The sequence below is a fragment of the Aotus nancymaae genome, unplaced genomic scaffold (genome assembly GCF_030222135.1).
Source record: "Aotus nancymaae isolate 86718 unplaced genomic scaffold, 86718_ANA_hifiasm-v0.15.2.pri h1tg000010l, whole genome shotgun sequence".
In the NCBI taxonomy this organism is placed as follows: Eukaryota; Metazoa; Chordata; class Mammalia; order Primates; family Aotidae; genus Aotus; species Aotus nancymaae.
In genome coordinates, this window is record NW_026988421.1 from 35,119,284 (window position 1) to 35,146,770 (window position 27,487).

The 27,487-nt window shown below is 42.2% G+C and overlaps 1 protein-coding gene across 50 annotated transcripts in view; it reads left to right on the forward strand.

The window, feature by feature from the left end:
- The window catches only part of SORBS1 (sorbin and SH3 domain containing 1), a 254,503-nt gene that overhangs the window by 180,999 nt on the left and 46,017 nt on the right, over nt 1-27,487 (forward strand). For 19 of the 50 annotated variants that reach the window (XM_064374042.1, XM_064374056.1, XM_064374058.1 and 16 more), the window contains 6 exons: nt 1,750-1,864; nt 8,043-8,126; nt 11,985-12,050; nt 12,608-12,709; nt 16,323-16,372; nt 26,904-27,076. In XM_064374042.1, coding sequence (XP_064230112.1) covers nt 1,750-1,864; nt 8,043-8,126; nt 11,985-12,050; nt 12,608-12,709; nt 16,323-16,372; nt 26,904-27,076 — 590 coding nt within the window. The remainder of the gene's footprint in view (nt 1-1,749; nt 1,865-8,042; nt 8,127-11,984; nt 12,051-12,607; nt 12,710-16,322; nt 16,373-26,903; nt 27,077-27,487) is intronic. The other 31 variants (XM_064374075.1, XM_064374083.1, XM_064374080.1 and 28 more) reach the window with 4 other exon arrangements.

A 27,487-nucleotide genomic window follows, 5' to 3' on the forward strand; every position in this document is an offset into this window, starting at 1 on the left:
CTATAGGAAAAAAATCTAATAATCTGATCCAAAAAATGGGCAAAATATTTGAATAGACATTTTTCAAAAGAAGATATACAGGTAGCAACTAGGCATATGAAAAGGTGCTCAATATCACTGATCATCAGAGAAATGGCAAATCAGAAGTACAATGAGATATCATCTCACCCCAGTTAAAATGGCTTATATCCAAAAGACAGGCAATGACAAATGCTGGTGAGGATGTGGAGAAAAGGGAACTCTTGTGCACTGTTGGTGGGAGTGTAAATTAGTACAACCACTATGGAGAACAGTTTGAAGCTTCCTTAAAAAACTAAAAATAGAGCTGCCATTTGATCCAGTAATCCCACTGCTGGGTGTACATCCCAAAGAAAGGAAATCAGAATATCGAAGAGATTTCTGTACTCCCATGTCTGTTGCAGCACTGTTCATAATAGCTAAGATTTGGAAGCAACCTAAGTGTTCATCAGTAGATGGATGAATTAAAAAATGCAGTACATATACACAATGGAGTACTATTCAGCCACAACAAATAATAAGATCCTGTCGTTTGTAAAACATGGGTGGAACTGGAGATCATTATGTTAAGTGAAATAGGCCAGACACAGAGAGACAAACATGGCATGTTCTTACTTACTTGTGTGATCTAAAAATCAAAACAATTGAAATCATAGACTTAAAGAGTAGAAAGATAGTTAGCAGAGGCTGGGAAGGGTAGTGGGGGGTTGAGGGAGAGGTGGAGATGGTTATTGGGTACAAAAATTAGTTAAAATAAGACCTACTGTTTGGTAGCATGACAGGGTGACTATGGTCAATAATAATTACACATTTTAAAATAAAGAGTATAACTTAACTGATTGTAACTCAAGGGTAAATGCTTGAGGGGACGGATACCCCATTCTCCATCATGTGCTTATTTCACATTATATACCTATAGAAAAACATCTTACGTACCCCATACATATATACACCTACTATATACCCACAAAAATAATTTTTTTTTTTAAGTTTTAAAAAATTTGCAAACTATTTCCAAGGATTTTTGTGTCCTCTGAAATCCATCACTGGATGCCAGGTTAAGTATCTATGCCAAAGGCTGAGGTTGGTGGGTAGCTTGGAGGGGTGTGGAATAGGGAAGAATCCAATTACGGTAGCAGCTAACATTTTTTGTGTGGTTACTATGGGCCTGGCACTCTGCTCAGTGATTTACATGTGCTGTCTCATGTAAATTGTTTAGTCCCTACAACAACCCCATTTTTCAGATGAGGAAACTGAGGTACCAAGAGGTGAAATACTTGTCTAACATCACCTAGCTAGCAAGGGGTGTGGCAGGATTTGAACCACAGTCAACTGGCTCCAGGACCTGTGTTCTCTCTCACTGCACTGGTGTGAGCAGGAAGTACAGGCATGTCTGTGGAATGAAAAGCCCATGAGAGCGAAGCAAGGTGAAAGATTTTTCCAGAGCCAGCTTTGCTGCTGCTGCCTCCTTCCCTGCTGCTTTCTCCTCTCCCCTTCTCGGTGCCTGGTTTTGAGCACGGGACACCTCAAGCTTTAGTGAAGCGAACACTTAAGTTTAACTGGCTGTTTTGAGAAGCAAACCAGCACAACTAAATTGTTTGCCCTGACTCCGATTTTATGCTTTGGATATAAAAGTTCTTTGATTACACTACAGCCATCCAAAGTCAGACTGTGTTGGAAGCTAATGCCAGTTGTCATGAAAATAGCTCTAATAGAATTTTCTTTCTGCAGAAATGACTGGGAACCCCCAGATAAGAAAGTAGATACAAGAAAATACCGTGCAGAGCCCAAAAGCATTTACGAATATCAGCCGGGCAAATCTTCCGTTCTGAGCAACGAAAAGATGGTAATGTGCATATTAAAGTTCTTTTGTCTCACCTTGCCCATGTTCTTTCATCAGAATGCATTGTGCAGTTGGATTACATTCTTTCCCCCTTGAGATAGACTTGCTTTGTTTTGAAGACAATGACAAAAATGAAGTACTTTTACCCTTTTCATTTTTCAAGTGTTCATAAAATAAGTCCTGCAAGTCTGCTTTTAAAAAATCCTCTTATTGTGGCTTTGTTCCTCTTTTTGTGCATGGTTTTAATTGATATTAATTTTTCTACTAACATAAAGATTGATTTTGCTGCTGTCTTTTTTTAAATGTCTAACTGTTCATTTATCAAGTTTGTCTTTAAGTGGACCAAAGTCCAGTTTTTTAAAGTGACTCTGAATGGGCATAAATTTTGTACAAGTTACTAGAATGTCATTAAAAGCTACCTAATGAAAGGATGTTGTGACTTGGAAAAAAGGCCCTAGGCTGTTAGAATATATCTTTTAGGTCTTCCTTTTTTGACAAGTGCCATATTGAGGAATAATTTCATATTCAACCTGGTTTATGATTCCCTACACAAGTTCACATCTCTAAGCAATTATGAGTGGGGAAAATGGCGTGTATGGGTATAACAGACCATCCTGGTAAAGCGGCCTCTTCTGTGAAACAGGAAGAATTCTTACACACTGGTTAGTTTCATACCTGCCAATCATGCATCATTTTATTCACCCTTTATTAGAAAAAGCTGGTTCAGAATTGTGATCCTAGTTAAAGGGGTTCTCCAAAGCTCTATAAACATTGCAGTCCTCCAGCGTGACAGCAGAATGGAATTATTATGCTGGGGGTTGTTCTTTATTAAAATGAGGTCACCGCAGTGTATACAGAATAAGCAGGCCTTTGAAATGCAGGCTCAAATTATGTTCCCTCCACCTCTTTGGCTCTACATGTTTTGAAGGAAGAATCGATTTGACTTCTGCTGAGATAAAAATGTGACATCTCTAAAAGCACAGAAGGATAAGTCATTTTAATTAGGAAAAAAGGTCAACAGGTTACAGAAATACTTAGAGGTGTCATTCTTCAGCGTTCACTGTGCACCACAGTTATTTCAAGCAGAAAGTTCAGAGTCGAGCACAGAATTTTGCCTTCTCCCCACCCCTGCCCTTCTTTGGAGGTTCTCTGCTGTTAGAAGATACCATATGTAGAAATATGGAAGGTAACCTTGTGCCCAAATGCTCCTGCAAAGAAAGTCATTATTCCTAACACAAATAATAAGTCTGGGACCTATCATTACCTATTAATACATTTAAATAATTTCAGGGACTCTGTAGACCTTTGGGTATTTTTGTTTTGGCAGCATTACCATTCGTAGACTTTCATGGCGCTTACTGAAGTTTCCCTTTTCTTAATTTCTCCTTTTCTAGGAGAAATTAAGAAAACATAAATTTCTTAATTTCTCCTTTTCTAGGCCCTTTCCCTGTTTCTTAGTCATTTAACCACTACTCAGAACTAGGAAAAACATAGTTTAGTTTTTCTCACTGATACCGCAATCGTTTATGAGAATTTTTGATACCATAGTTCTTGGGATCACTTACGTTGTTTTTACAAACCCTGAAAAGTAACCCATAGTGCCTCACGGGACCCTCTTGGGGAGTGGTGGGGAGCATGCACAAGGATTGCAAAGCTCCTCTGTGTGGTACCAAGCCCTAGGCCAAGCCACTAATGGGGCATAAACATCAAAGGCAGGCCAGGGAGGACGAGGAGGAGGAATGTCCAATAGTTTCGTGCAGTACCTTTCACCCAATTTAGCTCTGTTTCTCCAAAGAGAAGTTTTTAATTTTAGAGAGAAACTTCAGTTGAATCTGAATCTTTTGACAGTCTGCCCTTCACAGTAGTTGAATTCATCCTTTATGTTTGATTTTGTTTCCTGCTGTTTTTATCACATGGACAGAAAAGGCAAAGTGCGAGTTTCAGCATGTGAGTCTTGGCTTTTGGTATCTATTATCTGGTTTGCCAGAATTTGAGCTTACACCCCCTCCGCCCAAATCCCCAAAAACACACACTTTCATTGTTAACTGTGGGTAAGTATACTAACTAGTGACTGATGTAGAATCTAAACCTGCTCTCAGATATGCACTACCTCATCTTGGGGGGAAAAAAAAAAAGCTTTTTCCATTTAAGGTACTTATGTCTGCTTAACTCTGGCAATTTAAATTGTGACTTCATAGGCACATACATGGTTAGTAGGAGAGATTGAATGTGTAAAGGTTGCCCTAGAGTGCACTTTGCCCCTGGAGCATACCTAAATCATTCCAGACAGATGAAAGAAACAACTGTGCTACCTTCAAAACCTCCTATAGAAGACTTACAACTTGATGACCTAGAAATCTATTTGAAAGACTCATATGAAGGTCTTTTTTTTTTTTGAGATAGGGTCTCACTCTGTCACCCAGGCTGGAGTACAGTGGTGCGATAATGGCTCACTGAAGCCTAGACCTCCCAGGCTCAGGCTATCCTCCCACGTAGCTGGGGCTACAGGCACGTGCCACCATGGCCAGCTAATCTCTTTTCTTTTCTTTTTTGAGACAAAGTCTCGCTCTGTTGCCCAGGATGGAGTGCAGTGGTGCAATCTCAGCTCATCGCAACCTCCGCTTCCCGAGTTCATGCAATTCTCCTGTCTCAGCCTCCTGAGTAGCTGGGATTACAGGCATGCACCACCATGCCCAGCTAATTTTTGTATTTTTGGTAGAGATGGAGTTTCACCATGTGGGCCAGGCTGGTCTTGCACTCTTAGCCTCAAATGATTCACCCGCCTTGGCCTTCCAAAGTGCTGGGATTACAGCTGTGAGCCACTGTGCCTGGCCCCAGCTAATTTTTCATTCTTTGTAGAGATGGGATTTTACCATGTTGCCCAGGCTGGTCTCAAACTCCTGGGCTCAAGCAATCTGCCCCCCTTGGCTTCTCAAAGTGCTGGGACTACAGGCTTGAGCCACCAAACCTGGCACATATGAGGGTCTTTATCTCTGCTTAGTCCCCTCTTATCATAGTAGGATACTTTTTTCTCTTCTTGCCTCAGAATTGGAGATCTGTTGGTCAGTCCTTGCTTTGTCAGAAATGGCCTTTTTCAGGACACGTTCTTTTATACCTTCCTCTAAAGTCTCTTACAGAAGTTCAGTTTGGTTAAACAAATATATATACATGTGTGTAGAACAATTTTTATGCACCAAACCCTGGGTTAGACATAATCCATTCCCATACATGTATAATAGGAAGGACAGATATTAAGAGAGTGATTACAGACACAGTGTATATTTGGAAGTGTAAAACAAGGGGATTTATCCAGCTTGGTTTCTTCCCAGTTCACCCTCACTTTGAGTCCTTCCCTGGCTTTTTAGCATGGTCATATCCCCTGTTTTAGCTTGTTGTCATCGAAAGCTTAGTGGGTCTTCCCCCCGTTGTGTGGAATATGCAAAGGGAAATATGGTGTAGTGTAAAGAACATTGAACTAGGAATTGCAAGATGGTGTGGGTCAAATGTGATAATATGGGTACAAGAACTATGAATATTATAAAGTGCTACACAAGCATACCACATTCAGGTTTGAAGTTAGTCTCTGGCTTCCATTCAAGAAGCAAAACTATCTTTGAGGAGAAGCCAGCATTTTTCTGGTGAGTTACCTGCCCTTTTCCAAAGATATTTTTTGAACTGGGAGAATAGCCTGTACTACTGAAGAACTTCACCAGAGATCATGGAGTTTTCCCTGCCTGCCAGGTCATAGTTCCTGCTCTGCATCCAGAAGGACGTTTTCTATTGGTCTGTTCCATAATAGGATACATAGCTGAGTTATACTTGACAAAATCAAATGCAGACATGAGGGCTGTGTGGTATCACCTTTTTAGCTTTATCTCAGGGCAGCTCAAAGGACTGAGGCCAGTTGCTCTTGCCTCGCACTGTTTGACATAGCCTCCTGATTCTATTATTGGCACAGCATTAACCTCCACAGTAAAACAATCTGCAGACAGCCTTTGGGAATAAAATGAGTTAATTACTTCAGGATCATGAGTACCAAAACTTTCAGACAGTTTCCCGAAAGAGTTGGTACATTTTATTTAAGAAAAAAGAGGCTGGGTGTGGTGGCTCATGCCTGTAATCCCAGCACTTTGGGAGGCTAAGGCAGGTGAATCACAAGGTCAAGAGATCGAGACTATCCTGGCCAACATGGTGAAATTCTGTCTCTACTAAAAATACCAAAATTAGCTGGGTGTGGTGGTGCATGCCTATAGTCCCAGCTGCTCGGGAGGCTGAGGCAGGAGAATTGCTTGAACCTGGGAGGCGGAGGTTGCAGTGAGCCAAGATCTGCGCCACTGCAGTCCAGCTTGGCAACAGAGTGAGGCTTCGTCTTTAAAAAAAAAAAAGGAAAAAAAAAAAAAAGCCTAACCTATTCCCAGAGGGCAGTTTATAAATAGTCTTTGTAAAAATAACAAACATGAAATAGATTTCATGAAACCTCATCATATTAGGATCTAGAAAGTCCCAATGTCTACCACTCCTGAATAGTTGTGTTCTTATAGGTATTATACCTCCTTTCACTCAATTGAATAAATATAGAATCCATTTACTATAGTGAGGGCAAGACTTCTCCTTCAGGATTTAAACCCTAAGTCTCTAAAGGAAATTGGAGGAGGTTTTATCTGGATGTAGGAGGACAGACCTTGTGTTTCAGTATGTATTTCCCTCCGATTTCAACCCAGCTTGATGTCAGTTAAAAGGTTCCCTGCCATATTTCCATATCTTCCTCCAGCTGTAGCAAAAGTGAAAGTAGTGCTAAAGATTCTTTTAAAGATCTTAGAAAAAGGGATTGGTAAAGGTCATTGAGAAAGTTAGCAGCCATTTCTACTAGCTACAAAAGGGATGTTAACTACGTTGTAAGAAAAGGACATTCAGGAAGAGCTGCTTTGTGAAGCACCAGCATTAAAGACCTGCACACCAGACATGGCAGCCCCCACTCAGGTGTTACAGTCCAGAAGTAGTGAGGTTTGTTGTGCAGTATTTTCAATCACAGTAGAAAGTGTATGCATTTTATATTTCAGGTTATTGTAGAAAATCACCCCATCTCTCTTTTTGTGATTATCGAAGTTTTTGAAACATATACATATTTAATTAGTCATGAACCTCAAACACTTTTGCCTGATATAAACATTTCTCCAATTTATTGAGGGGAAAACCTGATTTGCTTTGCATGCACGCATTCATTTTCCAACTAGTTATTTCCCGAAACGTGTTATTCCATGACATAAGGTGCCAGAACTTGATCCTTATTTGGTTAAATATTATATCCCATAGAATCAAATGATCAGTCTATTGATACCTCATAGTGTTATATAAAGTAAGAAATCTAACTTATTTTTGTGACATAACCCAGAAGTTTTTTCCCCTTCGTTCTGTTATCTGTCTTGTCTAGCTTTTCTTTCACTTTATTTTTTCCCAGTTCTTTAACATTTATTTGTTAAAACATGAAGTTTATTCTGTCTGTATTCATCCACCATGGATGCTTGTTTAAAATGTTTTTTCACTGTGTCCTCTGTCTTATATCACTTTTCACTTTCACTTTACTGTGTATGGGACATGGTTTCCTACCTACTCATGTGCCATTAAAGATGCAGTATTAACCAATTGGCTTTTTATAAAGTGTCAATATTTGCATTTATTTTGAAAACCTTAAGGCAGCTTTGCAAATAAGTACTAAAATTGTACTAGCCCATAAAAATCGTTTGCTCTACTCAACTGGCATAGATGGCTAAATGTTTGGTGTGCTCACCAGGTAATTTGCTCATAACTAATAGTTCTTGTAAAGGGCTTTCTTTTCTTCCACATTATTGAAAATTATTGCAGAATGCTGTTATGCCCAGATTCAGACTTGTTGTGTATGCAGCAGTGTGGTGCAAAGTTCTCCATCTGTAGTCCATTTTCCTCTGCCTTGGGGCTGAGAATGATTCACTCACTGTTCCCTGCCTCAATTTCCCTGTTTTTATAAACCCATCCTCTCCCTCCTGTTTTTGCTGACGTCAGTAAAAACAGATGATTGCTGCTGTTAAATGCAGTTGCTGTATATACCTGGAAACCACTGCATCTCTACTGGCCTGTTCCTATGTAATCTTTGCATAATGTTATCCTTCTCTTTCTTCCATTTCCCTATCACCAACCCCTATAGAGTCGGGATATAAGCCCAGAAGAGATAGATTTAAAGAATGAACCTTGGTATAAATTCTTTTCGGAATTGGAGTTTGGGAAACCGGTAAGTTTAATAGCTTCAGTGGTTATACACCTTTTAAACTAATGCTGTGGATGCATTGTTGCTGCTAAAGAATTAGATATTTGTAAGGAATTCAGGAAGTGGGGCCAGTCACGTTGGTTGTCTGTAGTGGGATTGTCTCTTCTCGCTACAACCTCTAAGCTTTCTTTTGCATTATTTCACTGAGAAAGGACAGTGAGCTCTGGAAGTATATCTTGCTGGAATATCCCAGAGAAACACAAATAATCATTGCTTATCTCAGACTTCCCCCAGTAACAACAAATATCACATGCCTTGTGGATGGCTAAAGACAAGCTGAAAATGCATTATATACTGAGAAGGCCAGCACTGTCTCTGCTTTAAATAGTATTTTTAAAAGCACATATGTAAATGAAGTCTCAGAGCAGGCCAACAAGGACCTCTTTATGCAGATGTGACCCACAAATGCAACCCCATTATGGATGACTTATAGGGAATGATTTCTGTGATGTAGGGTATTTCCAAAAGTTTGAAATGGGACTAAGGAATTCTAACATATTTAGTATTCAACCTATTCTTCCCCCATGATATCTCTGAGTTGGCTTTGGTACAAATTGACTTTTGGCACTTAAAGGAGGATTTTCTTAGCCTTGCACCAAAAGGAATATAAAATAGAAGGGAGAATTGAGCTCATCCTTCCTCTAGAGATGACTGGAAACTGACTTTAAAACTCTAGTTACTTCAAAATCTTAATCATTACAGCTGCAAAAAGAATTTACAGGTGGGGGAGTTAAGCATATAAAAACATTTTATTAGATGATTGTATGAGACTTTAAGCATTGGATCCAGCTTTTGAGTTTCTATGTTCTGGGGTGATAGTTTTATTTGCAGACAAGAGTGAACTTTATAGTTCAGTAAAATGTTTAAAATTTTTTTATTACAACAAAGAGAAATTAAGCTGGTGCTTAGAAATTGCTCTTTGATTTGGCAGTGCTGAGCTTTGAAAGTTCAGGCATCTTCTGAGTTAAGAGCACCAGACTTGCAAACAGCCTGCTTGTTCCTCTCTTCTGGTCCCTCCTAGACACTGTCTCCCGATAGCAGCTGAGCTGTCCTGGATGAACAGCGCCACCTAGTGACCAGTGGAGAGGGACACATCTGACCCAAAGTCTGCACCCTCCTCCCCTCCCCAAAGCATTGGTGCACACCTCATTTCTTCTCCTTTCTCTCTCTCTTTTTTTTTTCCCCTCTGCGGTTCACCATTCAGATATCAGTTAAGTCTGCCTCAGGCAATCTTTTCCACATGCAGTATTTAACAGTATCCTAACCCTTTCTCTTTTCTTCTTTTTCTTAAAACCAATTACATCACCAAAAAAAAAGCTTTTGCTGTGTGTTGTTGTTTCCTACCCCCAAACAGACCATGATTGGTGGATAAAGCAATAATGCCATACTTTAATCAAGGAAAGCAAAAGCTATTAAATTATGTTTAATAGAGTCCATGCCACTGATTTTCGATGTCTGTTTCAGAATCCACAAATTTCTGGCCATCTCATCTGCTAAATAACTAAATTAGTTTTACCTGAAATATTAGCTTTCAGGAAAAGTGGTGGAATTTTTCTTTCAAATTAGTTGTTATTGTTTTACTAAATCTATCATTACAAATAATTTTTGAGGATAATATACAGTATTTCAATGGCAGCATACATTAAATAGTCTCCATGCATAGCTTGATAAATTAATGCTATTGCTGCCAAAATCTTCAGTCCAGGTACCACACGGACAACTTCAAACAAATGTTGAGAACACAGTCCAATTGTATAGTGGGGCCTTCTTGTAGCTTGTATCCCTACCCCAGTGCTCTAATTGCCTTTTAATTATTTAAAGACTTAGAGATGCTTTTTCAAAATAGCATTTTCTCTGAAGCCACATGCATTCTTTGCACAGGCCTCAGAGTTCTTCTAATGAGATGGCTCCCTCTTGTGTAGGTCTTACTCTAAAAAATAGTACTGTGAAGACTTGCCAAACTAACTAACTAACTCCATGCCCATATCCTGAGGGACAGCCCTGAAATGAACAGCTCCTTATGGTCGGAGGCATCCTAAGGGTGGGCTTATTATCTAGTTGAACCAACAGGGTTGGGAGGAAGGTATGGTGAGGAGAAATTTTTTCTTCACTTCCTTCCCCAACTACTCTGCCACAAAAGAATAAGAGACATAAATAAAAGTGGTAAAAACTATAGAAGTTCTTTTGGAAAGTTTTTCAGCCATTCAGAAGCAGAGTCAAATTAAAACTCCTACCAGATCATGGCAATCAGTGTTTCTACTTTTGTTTTTTCCTCACACCAACTGGAGACCACTTTCCCTGAGTAAGACCTTCTGGAACTTTGACACTAGACATTTACCCTCAACTCCTTGCTTCCTCCACTTCTTTGCTTAAGCCACCCAAAGTGAACTAAAATTTCAGCAAGATGCTGACTAAAACTATAGCTATTTAGCTGTAACAAGTTGTTAGAATAGCAAATAGTTCAAGATTCCAGGGACCATTTTAGAAGGATTATTTAAAACCAGTTTAGTTTAATTTGTAAACACTGTTCTGTTTATTGCAGTAAAGAAATGACCATAAGTCATTAGACTTCAAAAAGTCTACTTCTGCAGGTGAACAGTCCAAGTGTATTAAGTGCTTAAAGATGAATGGTAATTGCTAGTATCACTTACTTTACGAAATGCAGAATATATGTGTGCAGAGATGATATTACTGACCTGTGAGTGTCAGTGGTGAACACATCTTGGAATCAGATTACTTCTCATTTGCAGATTTATTACAAGGAGCCTGGGAATCTACTTTTTCTTCTGAGTTGTTTTGCTCTGATTTCTGTAGAAATCGACATGATTTCTATATGTAAGAGCAAGTCAGAATTTCACAATGTAACCCGATTTGAATGCTTCCATAGAGTTGGCTATAATGAAATTTGCACAACATTTTAGGAGCTGTTGATGATTTATTTCTTACCACCCTAGAGGTCATTATGTAAGAAAATACAAGTCTAAATAGGCAGAACAAGTGAAGAGAGGATCCAGGGTTAGAAGTCGCCTGTAACCTCTGAATGTCCCACCCTCTGGACTCCTTCTTCATTAAGCTTACAATCATCTTTTGGCAGATTTCTGTCTTAGGAATGCAGCTCTAAATCTGACTTAAAGGGTTAAAAGACAAAACAAAAATAACCTTACAGTCCCCTCTTTAAATGTTAAACTCTGTTCTCTAAGGAGGATGAAAAGTATGTCTCTACCACTAATAGTATTATCAAGGTCTAGTTAAACTATAAAAGGAGATTTTTAAACTACTGGTATGAAATTGTCTAGTGCACTATTTAACAACCATTTTGTACATGGATTTCGTTGTTACAAACCATAGAAAGTACAGTTGGTTCAGTCCATTGACCACACCTCTAAATTCACACACGTGTTAATACACAATGAATTTTACAGCAGAAGACTGCCTCAAAAATGTAGACTCTTCAGTGTCAATCTTAGTTTGAAAAGAACAATAAGGAATTTAAAAGTTTCTAGTTTTGTTTACATTTGTGTTTATGCTTCCCCCCCTTGTTTTCTTAAGTTTTCAATATTTAGAATCCAACGATGAGTTGCTTTTGAAACATAGACATAGAAACAAACTTCCTAGGTAATGGTCCCAGCTCCCAAATCCTCAGGCTTCCCCTCCAGCAGGCAGCCTTGTGTCTGTAGGCAGCACCCACTCCCCTGCTTTTGAGTTCACCTTTCTGTGTTGATACAGTTCTCCTAGTGTGCCCCTCCTTGTTTGAGCCAGTCTCCATGTTTGTCTTTATGTCTTTATGCTCATTTCTTCATTTCCTCCTCTGCTTCCCGTCAGCCTCCCAAAAAGATATGGGATTATACTCCTGGAGACTGCTCTATCCTTCCTAGAGAGGATAGAAAGGTAATTCCGCTGTGCCTCCTCCGTTGGACTGTGTGTGCTCTCTAGCTTTGGTTAGTGTGAGTGTGTTGTGGGTTTGTTTTTTTCTTAAATCACTTTTTTAAAAACTTGATGCTTTTTTTTTTTTTTTTTTTTGGCTTGGTGATAAAACTATGTAACAAATTCTCTAAGACATATACTAATGTTTAGAGGTTTTTAAAGCAATAATGTATCCTTCTGACATAGAGTATTTGTCACTGTTACCACACGCTGAAAAAAGAGAAAATAGGCATTTCCTTAAAGGTAGGTTTTTGTAGTTCTCCTTAGCAAGTAGAATAGATTTTTTAAGCTCTGATTACTTCAGGATTTCTGCTTTATATGCCTAATGTTACATTCTCTGTTTTCATGTCTTTAACTAATTTCTGGTAAGCTCCCGTGTTTTAGTTGTGCTATCTTGGCCTTATGAAAGTATAACACTAAAAAAAAAAAATTCATTTTTTTTTTTCTAACTTAACCTTCCATTCTTTCTCCCTTTCCTCTAAACTAAAACATTCTTTCCCATCTTTTCTTTCTTGAACCAGACTAATCTAGACAAAGATCTCAACCTCTGCCAGACAGAGTTAGAGGCAGATTTAGAAAAAATGGAGACGCTTAATAAAGCACCCAGTGCAAACGTGCCACAGGTATTTCCTAGTTTTGCTCATGCCATCAGTTCCTTTTCAAGCTGTGCTTTGTTTTCTTTGTTCTGTGGTTTTTGATGTAGCTGAGGTGACAGATAGTGATGCTGGTTATTTTAGGCTGCATGGCTTTCTGCCTCCTGTTTTGGACCCTTCCCTCACCCCTGCCCAGTTCATTTTTGCTTGGTTTTCTTTTGAGCTTGGCATCTTCCTTAAAGGGGATTCTTCAGTTATATGCAGAGAGGCTGCGGATTGAAACTACTCTCCCACCTTATTCTATTTCTCTGCTTTCCAGGGGTGACCTTTTAAGTTCCCTTCCTTCGCTTCAGTTTCCTTGTCTTTTTGGCAGCCCTGGGAGATACCAACCTCAGAGATCAGTTTCAAAAACTCAGCAGCAGTGCTCTGGGTACCCTTTCTGTGCATGGCGCTGTCAGAGTAGTAGTGTTTGTCATTTTAAAGGTCAGAAAGTTCTCAATGAAAGATGCACTCAGAGGTCAGATGTCCTGGACACACAAAAAAAGTGTTTGAAACTAAGCCTGCATTGATATTTTAAAGGGAGCTATGTCAAAATGTGGTTTATTAAAGGGTGTTTGAGAGAAAGAGAAAGAGACACTGTGGTAAGTAGGTTTCCAAGGAGGAAAAAACCAAATGTTCCCAGTGCTGCCCGTAGGGCTCCCTGACAAAACAAAAGAGACTCTTAAAAGGAAAAGATATCTTTAAAGAAGATACAAAAGGAGGCCGGACACGGTGGCTCATGCCTGTAATCCCAGCACTTTGGGACTCTGAGGCAGATGGGTCACTCGATGTCAGGAGTTCAAGGCCAGCCTGGCCAGCATGGAGAAACCCTAGTCTCTACTAAAAATACAAAAATTAGCTGGGCATGGTGGTGGGCACCTATAATCCCAGCTACTTGAGAGACTGAGGCAGGAGAATCGCTTGAATTCAGGAGGCAGAGATTGCAATGAGCTGAGATCACACCTCTGCACTCCAGCCTGGGTGAAAGGGTTAGACTCTGTCTCAAAAAAAAATAAAAATAAATAAATAAAAATAAGAAGACAGAAAAGGAATATGGAGCCGAGGAGGCTAAGAAGGTCCACAAACTGTGACAGGAACAGAGGAAACTGCTGATGGGAGTCAGATTTTCAGCCCCAGTGACTTGGGCACAGAAGTCATGAGAGCAGCAGAGACTCAAACCAGGAAAGGGGTGAAGAGACTGGGGATTTGGCAGCAGCCAAGGGGTCTGGGATAAGAGAGTCAGGAGCCAAGGAGCTGCAGGTTGATTGAAGGTGTTAGGAATTGGGAATCCAGAGACAGCAGAGCATGAGGAAGCCAGCAGGGCTGGGGCTTAGGTCCAAGCTCTCTCTCGGTACTTGAAGGAGCCACAACGGGCACTGCACACATGGGTGAGGCAGACGGTGATGGGCGGGGCAGGCGGAGTGGGGTTAGGGGCTCAGTTTCCAATTAGGGTGGAGGAACCAGGTTAGCCACTGTGGAATTGAAGGTCCTATGTGAGAAGTGATCACAGCTAGTACTGGAGTGAGAGTGGTGGCTGCGGTTGTGGTGAGAGCCCATGCTGGGTGCACCAGCGTGCAGTGGGGAGAGCAGATGCAAGCGAGGTCACTGAGGATGTTGTGGTGGGACTTTTTAACTGACTGGTGTGAACAGCAAAGAATTGAAGGATGAGATTGAGACAAAGACAACCTTGGGGTTTTGGCCAGGCAGCTGGAAGATGAGGACTTGAGTACATTACAGAGGAAATCTGGGAACACGATCAGGGCAGAGGCAAGGTGAGGGAGCTGGCTTTAGGTAACTGACCTTTGAGGTGTTGGTTGGGTGTCATATAGGGAATATCTGGTAGGCAGTTGGAAGTCTAAGACTAGGGTTCTTGGAAGAGGCATGGGCTTAAGATGGGGATTGGAGTCACTTGAGTGGAGGCAATGGTTGAAGCCCTGGGAGTAGATGAAGACACCCAACTGGGGAGTAGATGACAGACTCAAGAGGGAATTGCGTTGAGAGAAAGGATGTGAAACTAACAACTACCCATGGGGATGTTGGGTGACGTGGAATAGGAGAAGGGGAGAGGGAGAGAAAGCAGAATTCACAGAGGCAGAGGGAAAAGCGAGTGATGGAGCAAGAGGAGAAAGTATGAGATCTTCCCAGAGGTCCAGAAAGATGAACTCCCAGGAAGGCCAGTGGATGTGATGACTAAGATGTTTCCAAAGTCTTTGGAGGTTGCCGGGTGAGTAAGTTCATGGCAGAGAATCAGGAACCTGCAGGGGTACAGCACTGAATGAAAAGATATGACCATGGAAGGAAGGAAGGGGAGTGTTCCCAGAGGACTCCACAGGGTCAAAGGTTTTTCAAGATGGAGACCAGGGCAAGGTCTTCCAAGGTGGAAGACCACACAGGTCAGTTGTTCAGAGGCAGGAGACCGAGGAAGGAGAGGATGGGCAGGCAAGACAGTACAGCCAAAAAGGCTAGAGGATGGAGGTGGAGGTAAGAGGGATGTGCTCCCTGTGGAATAATGGTGGTGGCATGGGGTGCAGTCCTCATCCCGGTGCAGAGGTGCCCTCAGAAATGAAAGCACACAAGCCCAACAGGTTTCAGCAGGCAGAGGGCTATGCGGGTGGGATTGCCTCTTCCCTGTCATTTCCTTTTCTCTCTTTCACTATCTCTTTCTTTTCTTTCTCTCCTTTCCTTAACTGTCTCTTCTCCAAATAGCTAGTTTTTCTTAAAATGGTCATTATTAGAGATGAGGCCATTATGTAAGGTAGGATTATCCTTAAAATTAACCTTTACATTGATTTATTCAACTACTACCTTATTTTTAAAAACAGGCATATCAAACCCTTTGCGTTTTTCTCTCCAAGGCAACAGAAACCCTAAACTACAGAATTACATTGCTTTTTTTCTGCATGTAGCTCTTGGTTGTTTTCTTCCTTTTGCGTGGTGCCTGGTAATTTTATAAAGCATTCCCTTATTCGTGCTGAAATGGTAGTTAATAGGGTTGGTGAAATTGCATTTCTCCCTATTTCTGCACTTCTAAATTTGCATACACAAAGTTATGCATAAGCATACACAAGTAATCTAAATACATGGTGGTATGTTAAAATACACTTTTGTGCATTCTGGACCTAAAGTGTTGGGTGACCTTCTCTCTGGATGTGGCATTTGGGGTGCATGATGGGATCTGCAGTCGGCTCAGAGGGGGTTTTGAGGGCTGTGGAGAAGCTGGTGGAGGATGTGCCATTCATGTCATTAAAGCATGTTGGCCCACTGGAGGGCCATCTGCCCAGTGACCTGTGACGGAAGACAAGTATGAGCCAGATGGCCTTCTCCTGACCCATCCAGAGGGCCTTGGGTGCATCCACTGAAAAGCAAAAGACCAGGAGTAGGAGAGCCCACCTGCCCATACGTTCTCCTCCCAGAGAAAGAGCACCGCCCTCCACCAGCACCGAAGACCCTTTCCATCCAGCCCCCCTGACTTCCAGAGGTCCTTATCTAAACTGGGAAGAGAAAGTGACCTCTCTCTTTTTCCTCTTGACTTGAAACATGTGAGTCAAAATAAATCATCTATATTATTTTTTTCTTCTTTCTTTTCTTTCTTGGACATTTACAGAGCTCAGCTATCAGCCCCACTCCGGAAATTTCTTCAGAGACTCCTGGATAGTAAGTTGCCATTTTACTTTGTTTATGTTGCTTAATATGTTAAATGTCAGAAATGAGAAGAGAGAAGCTTATATTTTGGACCCAAAGTGTGTTTTGTTTGTATCAGCCTAATGGCTCTGAATGATGTACAGTTTGGTGATAAGAAGTGATCTAATTGTATTCTTCAAATTGTTTTCCTTCTGTTCTTGCCTCCTCTTCTAAATTAATTTTGTGATGATTTATATTATCTTTCATAAACTTTCCCCCACTTTGGCATCTTTACCTTTAGAATGTGAGTTTGTCTAAGTTTAGAATAAAAGTTCTTGCCTGGCATTGTGGCTTATGCCTGTAATCTCAGCACTTTGGGAGGCTAAGGCAGGAGGATCACTTGAGCCCAGGAGTTCAAGACCAGCCTGGGCAACATAGACCCTGTCTCTACAAAAAAAAAAAAAAAAAAATTAGCGAGGTGTGCACCTATAGTTCCAGCTACTTGGGAGGCTAAGGCAGGAGGATCTCTTGAGCCCAGAGATTGAGGCTGAAGTGAGCTGAGATCACACCACTGCACTCCAGTCTAGGTGAAAGAACCAGACTCTGTCCCCAAAATAAAAAAAATAAATAAATTCTCAGCTGGGAGCAGTGCCTCATGCCTGTAATCCCAGCACTTAGGGAGGCTGAGGTGGGTGGATCATGAAGTCAATAGTTCAAGACCAGACTGACCAACATGGTGAAACCTCATCTCTACTAAAAAATAAAAAATAAAAAATTAGCTGGGCTTGGTAGCCTGCACCTGTAATCCCAGCTACTTGGGAGGCTGAGGCAGGAGAATCCCTTGAACCCAGAAGGTGGAGGTTGCAGTGAGCTGAGATCGCGCCACTGCACTCCAGCCTGGGTGACAGAGCAAGACTCCATCTTTTTTTTTGAGACGTTCTGCCATACTCTATCTTAAAAAAAAAAAAAAAAAAAGATGGAGGGAAGGATGAAGGGGTTGAGGGAAGGGTGGGGCCAAGAGGGGCTAATTTACCCAATTCTCACAGAGATGGGCATCTGTTACCCTCCGTCAGTTCTTAGGACTCTGTCTGGATGATGCATGCACACCCCACTCCTTCTTGGGGTAATGACCGGCCTCTTCCCCCCACCAAACCATCCTGAATCCTACAGCAAATTGCCTTTCTCGGCACTTTGCCATGAAGCTGTTATCCCAGCTGAAAATGTTCAGTGCTACCCTCACCTCCTGTTTTATATGCGGTAAATAGCAAACATTTTAGCTTGTATAGTTAGGCCCTCATGGAGCCTTCCTGTACCCAGGCTCATGTTAGTACCTCAATGGCCCTTACTTCTGTTGCTGAGTTATACTCTTGTATTTTTATACAAGAGTACTATAAACTCCTCGAGGGCAAGGCCCAAGTCTTCACAGTGCCTGGTGCACCCAATGAATTTAGGAAAGGAGCTTGTTCTGGTAGGAGCTTTTCTTATTTTATCACCATCACATATGTGTCTTGTTCTTTGAAACAGGACAATGAGGGGAAGACACACCTACTTCCTATTCTACTAAGGTTGAGTAAATCCACAATGAGCAGAGTTGCTGAGTGTATAAATGTTTTTGACAGATATTGTGGTCTCTGGGACATATCCTCCCTACATTGCTGGAGAATGTGCTTTACAAGAAGAGTTTCATTTGAAAGTCAGCAGGGATTTGGGTATTTTGGAGGAAAAGTTGAAAAACTTTAATAACTTTAATCTTTTTAAGGTAGTGATCAAAAGCTCTAGATACATTATGTTAATTTTTTTCTATAAATATATGTGTTTCATTATTAATATACCCAGGAGCATAAGAAGAAATTAAGAAGATATGTTAAGACAGCAGCTAGAGGAGGACTGCCTTAGGGAACAGTTCCCACCTCGGAGAGGGACTGTGTGAAGTCTCTTGTGTTCACTGTGGGGTTGGTGATTAAGTCACTAATATGACAGGTGTCAGGGTTCAGATGTAGCATCGGGACTCCTGCTCCCCACTCTGGCTCTGCAGCTCACTCCCTTTTAAAGAGCTTCCAGTTGAGCTGGGCCTTCAGCTCTAAAAATGACAAGAAGTCACAGGTCCTCTAGGTCCTAGCGATGTGCCTTCAGAGGTGAAGCCCACCAGATGACCCTAGGCAACCTGCAGATAAAGGGTGTCGTCAAGGCCACAGCTCCTAGCAAACTCTCCTTGGTCCCCCAGGCCACCTGTTTATTCTCAGCTTGTCACTTTGGCAGCCCCAACTGCCCATGTGAACCCTGCTGCCTGCTCTCCTCCTTTACCTCCTCACCTCCATCCCCCTAAACTGCACAAGGCAGAAAGGGCTTCGTTGGGTAGCTGGCTGAGTGACTTCCCTGGCTCTACTGGATCCAAGGCACTAAGCTCTGTACTCTAATAGGAATGTAGATATAGTCCCTTAATAGTTTGGGGACAAAACACACACACACAAATAAGTTTAGTAAATGAAAAGGCAAAGTGGCAAATGAATGAAGTAGACTGTGATGGTTACAAGTATTCAGGAGAAAAAGCAGCTACCAAAGGCAGTCAGGATAAAGGAGCACAGGTATTAAATAGTGTCACTTTAACAATTTATCGGGCATTTACTATGTGCCAGGCCCTGTGCTTAGTATTTTATCTACCTTACCTCATTTCACCCTCTGAACATTCCAAGATGGGGCATTTTTTTTTTCTTTTGAGACAGAGTTTTGCTCTTGTTGCCCAGGCTGGAGTGCAGTGGCTCAATCTCGGCTCACTGTAACCTCTGCCTCCCAGGTTCAAGTATTCTCCTGCCTCACCCTCCCAAGTAGCTGGGATTACAGGCCTGCCACCATGCCCAGCTAATTTTTGTATTTTTAGTAGAGACGGGGATTCACCATATTGGCCAGGCGGGTCTCGAACTCCTGACCTCAGGTGGTCTGCCCCCCGTGGCCTCCCAAAGTGCTGGGATTACAGATGTGAGCCACCACACCTGGCCAATCAGGCATAATTTTTAATCCCTGCTTTATAGATGAGGAAATAGGCACATCAAAGCAGTATAATGCCATAGTTCCACAGCAGGTACAGGGCAGAGCCATATCCAGATTAGGAACAGTGAAGTTCTAGGCCAAGGGACTGGGGTTGGCAGTAAACACATCTGCACCATACTGATTGAAAATTTGATAATAAGTTAGCAGAAGACATACCAAGGCTTAATGATTTTGAGCTCTTAAAAAACAATTTTTACCTGGCACAGTGGCTCACACCTGTAATCCCAGCACTTTGGGAGGCTGAGGTGGGCGGATCACTTGAGACCAGGAGTTCAAGACCAGTCTGGGCAATGTGGCAAAACTTCCTCCTTACAAAAAATACTGTAAAAATTAGCTGGGCTTGGTGGCACATGCCTGTAGTTCTAGCTACTTGGGAGGCCGAGGTGGAGGATTGCTTGCCTGGGATGCAGAGGTTGCAGTGAGTCAAGATCGCACCACTGCACTGCAGCCTAGATGACAGAGAGATACTCTGTCTCAAACACACACACACACACACACACACACACACGAAATAAACCCCCACAGTTTAAGCAACTATTTATGATATTGGGTTAGCAGGATTGGAGGGTACTAATGTAACCTGATTAAAAGAGCAAATTGTTTTCGCTCTGAATGTGCATGAAGATATTCAATCTGTTAATTTACAAGAGTTCTTATTTATATCACTGAAAATAGGTCTTCGAAGCCTCTGTTTTTCAGCTCTCATGAAATATTTGGCAGGAATAAATGAGTTTTTTCCTCCTGCTATTCTACCATTTGGGGATTTTTCAGTAATCGGGCTTGGTTTTCCCCCAGTTTATCCAAATGAGTAAGATTTTTTCATATCTGGAATTGGTGAGGAACCAGCCTAAGTGGGGTGCCTGACACAAGGGAAAGCGTATAGTAAATGTTTGCTCAGTGAATGGATGCATCAGTAGATCTTAATTAACTGAAATCCGACTTGGTTAGCACCGAGGCAGGCAGCTGGTGAATTGAATCTGGCCCCTTTCACTGGTTGGCCAGGAATGATGTGTAGGCAGAAATACTGGCAGGACTTGACCTTAACCCAAAGAATGAAGAAAGAGGAGTCACAGGTGGCCCAGGTTCAAAATTTTGTGGCAACTGGAGAAGTGATGGCATTGTTTTAAGCCCACTTTAATATCTTGGACAGACTTTGGGTTGAGACTTTTATTAATTAACACTGATTACATATGATAATAGTAAAAGAACTGGGAACAGAGAGGAAGGAATTCACCCATAGTCCCAATATCCTAATACAATTACAAGTCCTTGCCTTCAAAATATATATGTGTGTGTGTGTATGTGTATATATATATTTATAGTTATCATCACAGTGTGTGTCTAGTTTTATACTTTATTTTCCTAGCATTTCAGATCTATAAATCAGTAGAGGGAACTAATCAGTATTTTTCATTTCAGTGTTGCCTAACCAAAGAGCTTTACTCTATTTGACCAGCAGGTGGCACTCGAGAACAAGCTGTTCTTCCCTATATGGGGATGGTAGACTAGCGAACACTTTTTCCTTTTAATCTGATTTGGAAACAAAACACAGATCATAACCTGAAGAAGTATATGAAACGGCAAAGATTCGCCTGAACCTTACAAATGTATCAGAAATCTGTATGCATGTAGGCATTTAATTTTATAGAATCTTTATTCCACTAATATATATTGACCAACCAACCATACAAGGCACCAGACATGCAAAGATTAAGAAGATAAACTTCCTGGCCTCAAGGGGTTCCAGGTGTAATAGGGGAGACCAATTTGTAAATAACCAGAATCCAGTGGGGTGCATGCAATGATGGGGCCCAGGAGGGAGGAGTGAGCACCTATTGTTTTGTGGAGGAAGAAAGGTTAAGTTTTATAGAGGAGCTGCAAATAAAATGTGAATAACAATAACATTATAAATATAATTTTTTTCATACAGTAAAAAAGGCTATAAAATGAAACTTTTAGAGGATTATCTAGACTCCCTCCTGCAAAGCTACAGTTAACAAGTTAGGTTTTTTCCTCCTTCTTGAAATAACCAAATGATTTTGAATGGTGAATGTAAGCTTCATGAAGCTGGAACTTTTTGTCTGTTCTGTTGCCTGTTGAATCTCCACCTAGGAGAGTGACACTTAGTAGATGCTCAGTAAATATTTGTTGACTGAATAAATGAGCAGTAGAATGACATCATGAGATCTTTTCTAGACAGAGATGACTGGAGGGCGTCAGGGCTGGAGACTGGGGGAGCAATGTGTGTTTGTGACACAGTTGTGGGTAAATGATGATAAGGCGGGAGGTGGACAGTGAAGTGATTAATGTGAGCTGTGTCAAGGACAGGGAAGAAGCAGGGCTTGGTGACTGATTAGGCTTGAGGAGCAAGAACAGGGGGAAGGAGACCGATTTCCTAAGCTTTCTGGGTCGGGTGATGGGAGATGGTTTGGGACATGTTGAGTTTAAGATGCCCAAGGAACATCCAGGTGGATGTCTAGAAGGTGGTTGAATGTATGTGTATGGAGCTCCAAAGAAAGGTCTGTGTACATAACAGATTTGCAGGTAGATTTCTTGTACAATCTCCCCATGCCTATTAGTTTTGCAAATGAAAGAAATTGAGACCAAGAGAAACAGACTGTTTGCAAGTTTTTAAACGAGAGTGGGCTTGCCTCCACTGATCCACATTTCTTGCTGGAGTCAGGCAGGAATCCCAGTCTCTAGGACTCTGTCCACAGCCTCCAGAGCCTGCCCATTAGCACAATTGGCCTATCACTTCTCCAGTGCTAATGGGCCACAGTTGGCCCTAGGATGATTGCTCTGTTATCTCACTTTATTCTTCCAGTGAGTATGTTTTTGTTGAATCCCCCCGAAACTCAGCAGCCAGCTCTGCATCTCAGCCAGAGGTTGTATTCTCTGTGCTAGCTCTTCTTGGCTTGCTCTTCCTGAACCAAAATCTGGCTTAATCAAGGCTGCTCAGAGCTGAGCTTCTGAACTTAACTTGTTTTGTTAAGTACTCAGCTGCTTTTCCTGATTGGGCTTTTCTCAACCAGCTGAGGGGATAAAGCTCCTTCTCTTATCCTCTCTGATATATTTGGACAGAGCAAGTACTCTGTGACCTTGGGCAAATGCCTTTGACACTCTGGTCCTCAGGTTCCCCTTTTGTACAGTGAAACAGATGGTCTCTCTTCAGCATTAGAACAGCTGATAGATATGATACACTTAAAAACATTGTTGTGGCTGTGCGCAGTGACTCATGCCTGTAATGCCAGCACTTTGGGAGGCTAAGGCAGGCAGATCACAAGGTCAGGAGTTCAAGACCATCCTGGCCCTTGGTAGAGATACTGAAACCCTATCTCTACCAAAAATACAAAAATAAAATAAAATTAAATTAAATTAAAAAGCTGGGCATGGTGGCAGGCGCCTGTAGTCTCAGCTATTTGGGAGGTAGAGGCAGGAGAATTACTTGAACCAAGGAGGCGGAGGTTGCAGTGAGCCGAGATTGTGACATTGCACTCCAGCCTGGGTGACACAGCATTGCTGTAGAGCTCTTAGGTGTTGTTTTTAAACAAGGAGTGCCTCAGTTTCAAAATGTTACACATCTGGAAAAAGCATGTTTTCTTAGCTTTGGTATCAGAAAAAAAAAAAAAAACAATTGGCTGTGGCAAATCCATTTTGAGAGGTTTCCTGAGTGCTGGTTTATCATTCTGGTAGGAAGCCGGAAAAAATGGTGATAATGGGTGGAATAAAGCCAGAGAGTGAGGCGGCTGAGGTGTGGGGGTGGGATGAGATCTGACTGTTGGTGAGGTAGAGCAGAGGTATGAGGTCAGGCAGCCAGTTACGGCTGAGAGGCATGACAGAACAAAGTTATTAGGAACTCAGAAAATGGCTTAGAAGTTCTGGCCAGGCCAGGTGCGGGGGCTCACTCGTGTAATCCCAGCACTTTGGGAGGCTGAGATGGGCGGATCACCTGAGGTCAGGAGATCGAGACCAGCCTGACCAACACAGTGAAACCCTGTCTCTACTGAAAATACAAAAATTCGGCAGATGTCGTGGTGCACACCTGTAGTCCCAGCTATTCAGGAGACTGAGGCAGGAGAATCACTTGAACCCAGGAGACAGAGGTTGCAGTGAGCCAAGATGGCGCCACTGCACTCCAGCCTGAACAACACAGTGAGACTCTTTAAAAAAAAAAAGTTCTGGCCAAAGCTGAGGCAATTCAAAGGATAGCAGGGGCAGCAGAATGGAAGCTGCTGTCAGTCACTCTGTTAAAAGAAAAACTTTAGACAAATTAAATTCAGCAGATTTATTTAAGGCATAGAAGGATTCATGTTCAGGTAGCCCTCAGAACCAAGAGCTGTTCAGAAAGCTTCACCCAGCAACATGGGTAGGCAGCATTTATAAACAGAAAAAGACAGTGAGTACAGCTACAATTTGATTGGTTGCACTTCATGGTTGCCTGTTTGGGCATTTATATAGACATGGGCTGATCAATTGGCAGCCTGGGATTGACTGAAGCTTGGCTGCTGTAATTGGCCGAGACTCAGCTACTTGTTATAAGAATATACTCTTAGCTGGGTGCGGTGGCTCAAGCCTGTAATCCCAGCACTTTGGGAGGCCGAGACGGGTGGATCACGAGGTCAAGAGATCGAGACCGTCCTGGTCAACATGGTGAAACCCCGTCTCTACTAATACAAAAAATTAGCTGGGCATGGTGGCGCGTGCCTGTAATCCCAGCTACTCAGGAGGCTGAGGCAGGAGAATTGCCTGAACCCAGGAGGCGGAGGTTGCGGTGAGCGGTGATCGCACCATTGCACTCCAGCCTGGGTAACGAGCGAAACTCCGCCTCAAAAAAAAAAAAAAAAAAAAAAAAAGAATATACTCTTAGATTGTAGTTTTTTTACATACTAAATTAGGTTGCAGAAGAACAGGAATTTGAAGTATGAGGCAGCCTCAAGCCCAGTTTAGTTTACTACTCTCCAAAGCTGAGGGAGGTATGATAGGCCCAAACCAAGGTGGGCAGGGCTTCAGAGACCATACCTTCACAAAAGAGACCTCAGTCACCACCGCATTGGTCAGCGACGATATGGAACATCTATACATGGATGTTTTTGCTGTTGGGGTTATACAAAAAAGAGGAAACATAACAGTAAACTGAAGGGCAAATCAGAAGATGCAACCAAAGGAAAGAGAGTGGATAGTGAATAGGAAATTTGGAAAAGGGGCAGATTTATTTTTAATTAGGAAATTCAAAATTAAAGCCAGTTTAGATTAGCTCACATTTATTTAAATTGGCATATGGTGCCACAGCCTTGCAAGCTACCCTCAGGTTCTTCCATCTCCTCTAAGTAAAGAGGAAAAGCATTTGATCCCCATACCCAGGCCAGAGTGAATGAAGGAGGGCCCTGGGGGAGCTCTGACCCCCACCCCTGCAGTCCCCTGAAATAGGGCACATAAAGCCCTTAGCCCCAAGCGGCACAAGGTGAAGCTCAGTAAGTGGCAGCTTCTGTGAGGGGATTATGAGTGTCAGAAGCAATAGTATTGCTCAGGGACTTTATTATTCTAAGGTGGAGATGTCATGGTATTCTGCCAGAGTCCCCACCTCTTTTCCATTTCTGACTCCTGGGTTCTGGTGCCGCTTGTCTTAGGGGTGTATTCATGGTGAGTAACGCTCAGCAGTGGTGGCATATAGAGAGCTGGAGCATCTCTGAGTTCCCTCTGGTTCCTGTGGTGTGCAAGCCACTGCCTTCTCAGTTGCAGGGAAGTGTTCTATCTATTAATAAAACAGCAACTGAAGGTTGGGCACAGTGGCTCATGCCTGTAACCCCAGCACTGTTGGAGGGCAAGGTGGGAAGATCACTTGAGGCCAGGAGTTGAAGGCCAGCCTGGGCAACATAGCAAGACCCCGTCTCTACAAAAAAATAAATAAATAAACGGTAAACTAAAACAGGAGCTGAGAGAGAATACTAGAATACTATCTGTGTAGTGCTCAATGGCCTGGTTCAAGTTCCAACCCTGCCATTCTGCTAACCTGCCTGCTTTGACAAGTTACTGAATCTCTCAGTGCCTCGTTTCCTCATCTGAAAAATAGCAGAAGTGGGATGGTTGGGATTGAAGCGAGAATGATCAATAGGCACAGTGCCTGCCACATAGAACGCCTCACCAAGAGGTGTGTAGAGTTGTTTTTGCTGTCATTATTGGTGACCATGGGGGCACAGAGGCTGCAGTTATGCACAGAAAGAAAGACCAGCTTCCCGGAATGTAAAAGCATTGCATTATTGATCATTGCTGGATGAGTAGAGGGAAATACAGCTGGACAGATGTGTGATCAAGCAGTCATAGTTCATGGCCCCCGTAGAAGCTGGGGCGGGGGCAATATGGGTGTTCACTTTGTAATTCTTTAAGGTGTTCTATTGTATTAGATGATATTCACAATGAAACAGAAGGATGAAGGAATTCCACCTAGTAATGGGTCTTCAGAGCTGAAAAATCTATTTTGATACCAGTAAACTGAGTTCGGTAGGAATAAAAGCAGCCCAGCAGAAGCCTATGTGCTTCTGCAGGACAGGAGCCATTCACTTAACTGAGGTGTGTGTGTGTGTGTGTGTGTGTGTGTGTGTGTGCACATGCATGTCTGTGCATGTACATGTCTGTGTGTACATGTGTATGTGTGTCAATGACGGTATGTGAGTGGCAGGCATAGAAAAGTGGGATTAGGAGAAGGGAGGGACTCAGTGAGTAAGTACTCTTAATTTTTTTTCTGTGCCTCACCTCATTCCAAAAGGAATCTGTGGTAACTTGCAGAAATACCTAGATTTTAATAAGATAAAAAATGAATGGAGGCTATGAATGAGCAATTGTTTATGCTCATACTATATGTCATAATGTTCTGAACACAAACTTTGAAAGAAGCAAGTGCAAATTTGGCTGTGATACTAAGAGCCCATAGAATCCCAGGTTCCAATTTCACTTGGTCACTGATTTTCCTGGAGACCCAAGACAGTTGGGCCTCCCACTTTCATTGCTGATTTTAATATTCCAAAGTACTTATGAAGAATAACCCAGAAAAATAATCCAGGTAGTGGACTTGAAGTAGCTGACACTGGCTGGCTGCATGACAGAGGCACCACCCATGTCCTTGACTGCACTGTCGTGCGTGTAGCCACTGGGTCCTCCTGCCCTCCTGCTCTGTGTAGTTCTCCTTCTGTCTCCCTGATCCTTCCTCCAACCCTTCTTCCCCAGGCAGCGTTCGATAGAATTTTTCTTTTAAAGCCCAAATGCAGCCATCTCAATTAGAGAATTTTGCTGTTTGAGCAAGATTCCTGAGCATTCAGGGCTCCATAGGCCTGTCTGTAGAAATGTGTTTTTAAATAAGAGCACTCTTTAGAAAGGACAGTGCTTGATTAGGATGCCAGGAGGTATATTTCTTGTCCTCAGCAGGTAATGTGCTGTTTGAAAAATGTCAAAAGCGCTAACTCCTATTCTTATCTTTGTTTTTTCCCTTTTCTCTCTTTCTTTCAAAACTACCTGTTCATAGCATATATTCTTCCAACTTCCATGCAGTGAAGAGGGAATCAGACGGGGCTCCTGGAGATCTCACTAGCTTGGAGAATGAGAGACAAATTTACAAAAGTGTCTTGGAAGGTGGCGACATCCCTCTTCAGGGCCTGAGTGGGCTCAAGCGACCATCCAGCTCAGCTTCCACAAAAGGTAATAAACTGGGTGAAGCCTGCAGGCCTCTGTCTCCCATCCACCTCCATCCACTGAGCGTCAGCCGTGGTGAACCTCCAGCAATGGGGATGAGTCCCGCCTCGTTCAGACCCACATCCAGGCCTTGGAGCCCTCGTAAATTCCCTTCCCTATTTTCTTACCGGCCATTTTTCTTTCTGGTTTTAATAGTTTCCCTTTCTTTGATCCCCACCCCCCACCTTGCTCTCCTTGAAGATTTCTCTCTCTCTCTCTCATCCTAATTACCTTTTCTTAGAAATTAGCTGAGCTTTAGCCATTCCTAACTCTAGCAGAGTAGCCATTTTTTTGTTGTTGCATCCTTGCACCTGCTTTGCAGCACAGATTATTTTGCTTCCAGACATCGACTGGGAATTTTTTAAAAGCCCTTATGAC